This window comes from Silurus meridionalis, chromosome 10 (assembly GCF_014805685.1).
Source record: "Silurus meridionalis isolate SWU-2019-XX chromosome 10, ASM1480568v1, whole genome shotgun sequence".
Taxonomy (NCBI): domain Eukaryota; kingdom Metazoa; phylum Chordata; class Actinopteri; order Siluriformes; family Siluridae; genus Silurus; species Silurus meridionalis.
The window spans coordinates 14,732,773-14,741,120 of NC_060893.1; the positions used below are offsets into that span (position 1 = coordinate 14,732,773).

At 35.4% G+C, this 8,348-nt stretch overlaps 1 protein-coding gene across 1 annotated transcript; it reads right to left on the reverse strand.

Moving 5' to 3' along the window:
• Window positions 1-586: 586 nt before the first annotated feature.
• On the reverse strand, window positions 587-7,504 carry th (tyrosine hydroxylase). The gene is made up of 13 exons (XM_046858546.1): window positions 7,329-7,504; window positions 6,536-6,745; window positions 4,926-5,100; window positions 4,714-4,802; window positions 4,576-4,643; window positions 4,217-4,267; window positions 3,686-3,831; window positions 2,939-3,074; window positions 2,780-2,849; window positions 2,486-2,542; window positions 2,241-2,336; window positions 1,621-1,754; window positions 587-1,492 (listed from the first exon to the last, which is right to left on the reverse strand). Exons 1-13 carry the CDS (start codon window positions 7,410-7,412, stop codon window positions 1,333-1,335), a joined length of 1,476 nt encoding a protein of 491 aa, XP_046714502.1. The 5' UTR covers window positions 7,413-7,504; the 3' UTR covers window positions 587-1,332.
• Between the last annotated feature and the right edge of the window lie 844 nt (window positions 7,505-8,348).

The following is an 8,348-nucleotide window of genomic DNA, read 5'->3' on the forward strand; positions in this document are numbered from 1 at the left end:
GTTCCTCTCAAGGTTTCTTTCTTATACGATCTCAAGGAGTTTTTTCCTGCAATTGTCACATCTGGCTTGCTCATTAAGGATAAACTCATAGAGACTAACTTATAAATGTACTATTATATTATTTATTTTTATAAAGCTGCTTTGGGACAATGTCCACTGTTAAAAGCAATATACAAATAAAATTGAATTGAACTGAATTGAATTTTAAATCTCACTCGTTCACTTTCATCATTTATTCATTATTGTAAAGACTGAAGATTTGTTTGATTTTGTCATGCTAGGAGAAAGAAAACTACTTCCATTTACATTCACATATTTTGTGTAGAGTGTAAATAGTGCAACCTCTACATCATTTCTGATCATTTGACAGCTTTTTTTTTTTTTTTTTGCTGAGATCATCAAAATTCAGTCAGTTACATAAAAAAACACTTCACCTAACAGATATATTACATACATGCTTATACTCAAATATTTTTGATTTGTTTAACATGTCTGGTGCTACATTTTAAATGCTGTGGGGTTTTTTTATTCTTGTGAAAAGTTGTTGGTTGTGTGCCCCACTGAAGTCATAGCAAGACATCTCTAGTGATGTTCAATAGGAGCAACATTTTAACAATGGTCCAGTTTTACCTTAACACTTAATTACAAACATTTTGTTTTCATTTACCATTTTTTAAGAAAGTTAACTGTAATATTATTAGGAAATTCTTGGTAGCTTAGACAGTAAACTCTGGACTTGACAGAAATGTTAAGAGACCAATACAAATAGTTTAATTGTATATCTTGTTGATTTTGCTGTTGTATTAGCAGCACTCGAGCAAATGTTGTTTGCTGTCATCCACTGCAATATAAAAGCACATCCACTTGCAAAATAATGACATCATCACTAGGGCACTGGAACAGATTTTACTTCTTTTCTCAGTAATTTTAGATACATTCACAAATGGAGAAAGAGAAACGAGGCAGTGTTCATTATCTGTAAGCAAGTAGAATTCACATTATGTATTGAAAATACCCAAATTTTTAATTAAGCACTGTTCATACATTAAACTGTTCATATATTAATTCTAATAATTTATATATTTTATATTGTTTCCAATAATCTTAATATGAGCTATTTTGACACAAGAAATTAGTCACATCCAGTGAGATCTTTGGAAACAAATTCTAGCAGGAGGTCAGTTTTTTGTTTGTTTGTTTGTTTGTTTGTATGTTGTTTGTTTGTTTTAAGCAACATCATTAGCAGAAAAGTACACATGAGACACACTGGAAAGAAGATGCCACAGGGTGAACATTTAGGATCAGGGCAATGGGTGGCATGAACTCGTAAACTCAGGCCAGTACATTCAGGGCATCTGTCAGGACCTTCAGTTCATCTTTCACTGATTCTAGTCCTCCCCTGATCTTCAGTGGGTTGTCAAGAACTTCAATGCTGTTTGTATATGGGTCGAACCTCACTGAAAATGGCCTCTTGATCCCCATCGAATACATTCTGTCATCAAAAAATTTCATATTTTAGAACAGGTCATATTGCTTCTTTATCAAATATCACTAAACCACAGAACTGCAATAGAAATCTCAATAGAATATGGCATATATTATTGTTACTTTTTTTTCTACCTCAGTTTATCTTTAGCATCATCAAAACTTGCAGACACAAAATAAATGGACTGGTAGGACTGATCTTGGTATGGCTGCACAGCTACTATATCTGGGTCAAACTCTCGTCTCTCTGTCTCATCTGAAAGTGCATGCTGGTGAGACATAAAAACAGAAACATAGAGAACATAGAGAAATGTATTAAGTAAGGAATACAACAATGCATTTTACAAATACAGTTTGTGCATTATAATAGATATAATTATTTTCCCTAAACACTTGTCTTTTTTTCTTTCTGCCTTGGAATTAAAAATCAATTTAAAAATGAAGTTTGTTATATAACTAAGAGGTTCTCTTCTTTTCCCAGCAGCTTCGCTTCAGGTGATGCCACTGACTGCATTCTTTCTTGCTACATGTTAAACATCTTCTTACATCCTCTTACATGTTAAACATGTGCCAGACAGTGTAGCAGAGAATTAGCTGTTACTATAGAAATGACAACATATCAGAACAAACAAGTTTATATCGCAGTTGTGCTGTCCAAAGGAATGATCAGATCCTTGTGACTGATCACATTCAAGAGTGAGTCCTGTGGTATATTGAAGAAAATTCAGTTGGACTGCATTTAAAGGAACACTTACCACTAGCTCTCCGTAGGAGGAAAGAAGACCTGCTCCATAAGCTTTCACTGTATCTCCCTGCTTACAGAGTCCAAACTCCACTGTGAACCAATAAAGCTGAAAATGCATCCAATCACAAGCACACACATTAACAGACACAGTTCTCAGTTAGCTCATCTCTGTGAGGTTGTCCAATACAGATCAATTGCGCACATACAGGTCATTATATATGTATAGATATGTTTTATTTTAAATAAAATACTCACTGTTGACAATTTCTCAATGTCATCCTCTGAGGCACCAAGAGAGGCAAGTCCAATGTTCTGCAAATGAAAATATCACACTGATATTATAAAGGTCAGGGGAATGTTCTCAAGCATGTTGCTATTCATTGCCCAATAAAAGGTTTTTAAAAAAGAATTTTATTAATATAATCCAACTACAAGAATAATGTAATTAGGTTATTGGAGCCATGAAAGCCTTTCACTACTGAACTCCAGACCCAACAAATTGAATAAAGTATATAAAAAATACACACATATGCCGAATAACGTATTTACCTGGGAAAATTGAGCAAATGATTTATCAGCCAGCATAGGAACATGACCCAGGAGTTCATGTACACAGTCCCTACAAAGTAAGCCATGTTCAGGTGATAAGTCTAAATAGTAAATAGTAAATAGTAGTTTAAGTATTATGAAGATGTTATAGTTTCTTACGGTTCAGGGGAGTGCATTGGAGAAGAGGAATGCCGAATATACTGCGTACACTGGAACACACGGAATGCAAGACTGGCAAGAAAGTCTCGTGCTGACAAAAGTCCTGCCACAGGCCTTAACTGGAACCCTGTATGCTCTGATAAACACAAAAAGAGATATTTTGATAAAAGATTCGGTTTTACTTTACTGGTTATTCTAGTCTGTTCGACCTCAAAAAGAAAACAAGAGTTTAAACAGTTCCCTCATCAATCTCACCAAGCATTCAAGGACTGTAGAAAATCTTTTGAATGAAAATATTAGAAACTGAAGATTAAATCAAGATGTATTTTTTATGAGCATCTCAATCTACAGGCCTGCTCTGAAGAAGACATCATGTAAAATTAGTTATTAATCAGTTATTAATCTTGTAACATACATATTAGAATAAGGGGCTATATAGCAGATATATTAATAACAGGTGGACAACAGATTAGTGAACCCCTTACGAAAATGATCATAAGTCTATTCAGCTGTAGAGGTTCTATTGTTCTTTTGGGATTTTTTTGTCTTGTGATTATAAACGAATATCTGTACAATCCACTAAACCTTATGTGCATACAGTATGTACATGTTTACCCTCAACTGTTAATACAGTTCAAATTTACATCTATTAATCGCTAATAGGAAACAGCATGGCTAGTCATAATAGGGAAAGAAATGGATAGGGTTTGAGAATATTTTATATCAACAAGATAATCTGCTCAATACCTTTTAGAAAGCTTGAGACATCCTCCAGTTGAGGGATGCTATTAGGGCTGTAACCACAGTGTCTCTCCAGCAGCCTAAAAGCCTCTAAATACTCATTACACGCATGGGTGGTGTACAGATCTCTGAGTGTAGAGTACACCTCTCGCCTGCCAAAAACAAACACACACAAACAAAACATTTAGAATCCTAGGTCAGATTATGAGGTATGTAATAGTCAAAATACATTTGACTTTAAAGTCGTCACCTGCCTCACCACAGGTGCAAGCTGGTCCACAATGAAATTTCCATATCAAATTTAAAAATGACAGAAATGGAAAACAAAGGAACATAATGCGTGCTCTAGCAAGTTGACCTGATTTGTACTGTGTAAACCAATTCCTTTCAAGTTGTGCAACCTGTTCTGACAGTGATTGAGTTTACTCACCATGCTGCCATGAAGCACAATAAAATGTAACAAATCTATTTATCTAGAAACAGCAGGGAAAAAAAATGTGCATATTTAATGGAACAGTCTTGACTTGAATATCATACCAAGTTTCAATTTCCTCTTCAGTGTACTCCACCCTCTGGATAGTTTCCCCACTGAAAAGAGTCAATATATACTTTATATAAATCATATTTTTATAAATATATGTGTGTGTGTGTGTGTGTGTGTGTGTGTGTGTGTGTGTGTGTGTGTGTGTGTGTAATAAATAATAAATCATATATATGTATACAATAAAAATAGGATGTGTGTGTGTGTGTGTGTGTGTGTGTGTGTGTGTGTGTGTGTGTGTGTGTGTGTGTGTGTGTGTGTGTGTGTGTGTAATAAATAATAAATCATATATATTTGTATACAATAAAAATAGGACACAAGTATGGCAGTTACTTGTAGTTTGGTCTTGACTTACTGCTTATATTTGAAAGCTATATCCCCAATCTGTTTTCGTCGTTTTCTGTACAAAGGGTCTGTGAATCCCTACAAGAGAGAAATAATGTCATAGGGAAGCAATAAGAGTTATCATCAGACATAACAATGATTTACTCACAGGATGATCCTGATCCAAATCTGGATCAAATTTTGTCACCAGGTGATGGCATCTATCCAGTTCTGCAATTTTCTTCGGGAACCAGTGAACTTGAGAAGATTGAATGAAAAAACGAATATTTAGAGATATTATTATAAAGCATTTCATTTGTAGTCCTAAAAGTGTAATATTAAAATATAGTCTGTAATAGAATAAAAGTGCCAAGAGCTTACATTTCACCTCTTTAGTGGTTCTGACGTCATCTGCAATCCTTCTCAAAGAGCTCACGAGCGTATTTACATCTGACAGATGAACTTCACAGCGGACAAAATATTCCAAGTCCTGCAGGCCATCTTTAGGTTTACGGCTCACTCTGGTCTCAAGATGGTGCATCTTGGCTTCAAATGTCTGTTAATAATTTAAGAAGTGTTTCTATAAAGAGTGGAACATTTTTTTGCAAAGTATTTTACAATTTCTAAGGGCTAGATTAAAAAGCTGGTGCAAGACTGTGATTGATGTTGGCAGGAAAAAATACTACACTGTTGCCAAACAGTTGGTTGGGAAAGAATACTTTTTGGTGTTTACAAAAATTCTGCTAAAAAACATTTATTTATTCTATTTAGTTGTCTTTTTTAAGTTTAAATGTATGTCATTTTACTGTGGTGGTGTTTAGACACACACAACAATTTTCAGAAATATCCTTAAGTTTAAAGAACAATTTTATAATTAATTACCATTAAAAAAAAAAAGGTATTAAACTCAATAGCTGTCCTCATTGTTAACACTTTCCAACTAAAGGCGAGTTCCATTCTCATTCAGCCTGCCAAATTTGACTAACTTGAGTTTATCTCCAGCTGAGAATAACATGAATAAAGGATGCCAACCCTGATGTCCCCCTGAAACACTTAGGGAACACAAACCACCTGATGATTCCTGATACCTTATCCCACCACACAGAACAGACTAAGCATATAGTGTAATTAGGATATGCAAGTTGTATGAGTGTGGTTGTGGAAGAGCAACAGAAATCTTCCATAAAAAAAATAAAATGATTGAGACACTTTCAAAAGTGTGTCGGTAAAAACGAAATAATGTTCATTTCTCCTACTGTATAAACAGAGACTTTTAAAGACACAATGTAACTTGTTCTCTATACTGTTTGTGCGAACAGTTGATTATATGCCTGAGCAAATTTAAGCTTTGTAATAAAATAAATAAAACAAATTATATCATTATACTATTATGGTAGATTTTTAGGAAGGTAGAATTATTATAACCTGAGCATGTAAAAGTTTTAATTTTTTTTTGCAATTAGATTAATGAACCCATTTAGTTTCCCCAATGACAACTAAATTGTATTTATTATACTTAAAATATATTTTAATGGTAAATATTTACTACAAGTATACTTATGGAAACAATGACACCAGTAGCATGTTTAAATCTGAATAAGATGTATTCTAAAAGTAAACATCACTCCAATTGCACTTTTAAAGGAGGAAATCATTTATACCCAAATCAACAAGCTGAATTTTCCTTCTATCCATTTCTATGGTTTGTTATTCTTTTAGCAAAAAAATAAACATTAACAAAAATAGGAGGTATAAAGTAAAAATGCACCAAACACTCCTGTGCGGTGTGGATGGTGTAGTAGAATGAGGGAAATTTCTTCTGAAATCGTATATAAAATATTCTAAGCACAGTTTTAGCACAGGTTACATCATGGTCCTCAAGGTCCGGTTTTCATTTTGGAGTATTATGAGAAGAAATTGATTTATTTGTGGAAAATAAAAAAAATGTAAAAGGTCAAGGTTTTTTTATTCGTATATGGAGCTGTACCCACCTCGAAGACCTTGAGAGTGCGAGAGAGAGCCGGGCTTTTGGAGCCTCTGAGGGTGAAGAAGAGGTTGAGAAGCGCTTTCCCGTCGTCCTCTTCAAACACGATGTGCTCGTTGGCCTCCGCTGCTTCTGCAGCCGCCGCCGCTTCCGCCGCTTCCCTCTCCTTGCGCGCGTCCTCGATCAGACTCTGCCTGCGCCCCACGAAGCGCTGAGACTGTAGCGCGCACACACACACACACACACACACACACACACAGTGGAATTGGCTTTTGGAACTGATTTATTGGACATGCTTATAAAGTATAAAAACATTCTTCGCCTAAAATAGTGTCTATGGATCTAAACTACTTTTGTCTTTAACCCTGTGATCTTTCATACCTCTATTAGTTATGAATTATCATATAGAGTAAAGCTTTAAAGTTACAATACAAAACATGTGATACATTTCTAGATATAAGATACATGATATTAAAAGTGGACACCCTTCTTTCTGAGTGTTTTTAAGATCTTGAAGAAATGGCGTTTTGCATAATAATATAAAGCTTTATAATGGTTTCTGTGAGGTAGTGCCTTTGGAAACCCCAGTCCAATACGGTAGTGTGAGGCTTGGAAGAGTCTGGTCTTTTGAGGGCTTTGGGTTGGACCTGTTCCTTGGTGCGCATCTCCAAGCCTGTTGCGCGCGAGTTGGTTTGATCAGTGCAGTTCCGCATGCCTACTGAAATCTCCTGCGAATAAGAAAAACGCGCAAAATCTGCGACTTTCGGCCATGCAGGACTGAGAAGAGGCTGTGCGCTTACCGTGGTGGAGTCGGAGCGCTCCAGTTCAGAGCCTGCTCTCCTCAGGCTTTTGGTGGAGGAAGTGGAACCAGTTGAATTTGGCATTCTCGGTTTCTTAAGATCTCGCTTTTTGCAGAAGCTCGGAGACGTCTCGGGAACGCTCGTGCGTTTTTTTCCCTCTCCAGTGGCTGCGTAAGCCCCATATTTATACAGGCAATTTCTCTTTACTGACGTCAAACCCAGCGCGCCTCATTTTGGTCGTCAAACACTTTATAGCCTCTCACACCCCTGCTCTTGTTTTATTTAATCCCATTAGCGCTGCGTCCTTTGCCATTTCCCAGTTATTGATGAGCAAAAAAAAATCAGACTAATCTGCCATCAGTAATCCATGTTTAAACAACTTTTCTAAAATACCACTATCTACTGATTTATCTTAAAGAGGAAAAAATGTAATTTGGGGAGAACACCATAATTATTAATAAATACATCTTAATCTTTTTGCAAAAATGTAATCACTTGCGTTCATTTTATTTTAATGTGGTTATATTTAAACACACACACACACACACACACACACACACACACACACACATTTTCTGAAATATCCTAAAGTTTAATTTACAAGTTCATGATTAATTTACATTTTTAAATAACAGTGATCAATTCAATATCTGTCCTAGTTATGAAAAATAAAGGCCATAGAAAATTCAGTCACTTTCTAAGCTCAATTCAATTCCATTTCCATCCTGCCTGCCAGATTTAATTACAAATAAAGCATTGTGAGTTCTGTGTACCACTAAGTGGAGTTTTATATCCAGCTGAGAATAGCATAATTAAAGGATGCCTACCATGCTGTACCCCTGAAACCCTTAGGGAACTCAAACCACCTGATGATTCACCTTATCCAACTAAATAGACTAAGGCTGAATAAGCAAAAGTTTTTAAAAACTACAGGTGATGTGTGAATGAGGTTGTAGAAGATTAATGTTAAATTATAAATTCATTCTAATATTTAACATTTCTCTGCTAAGGATGTTTTTG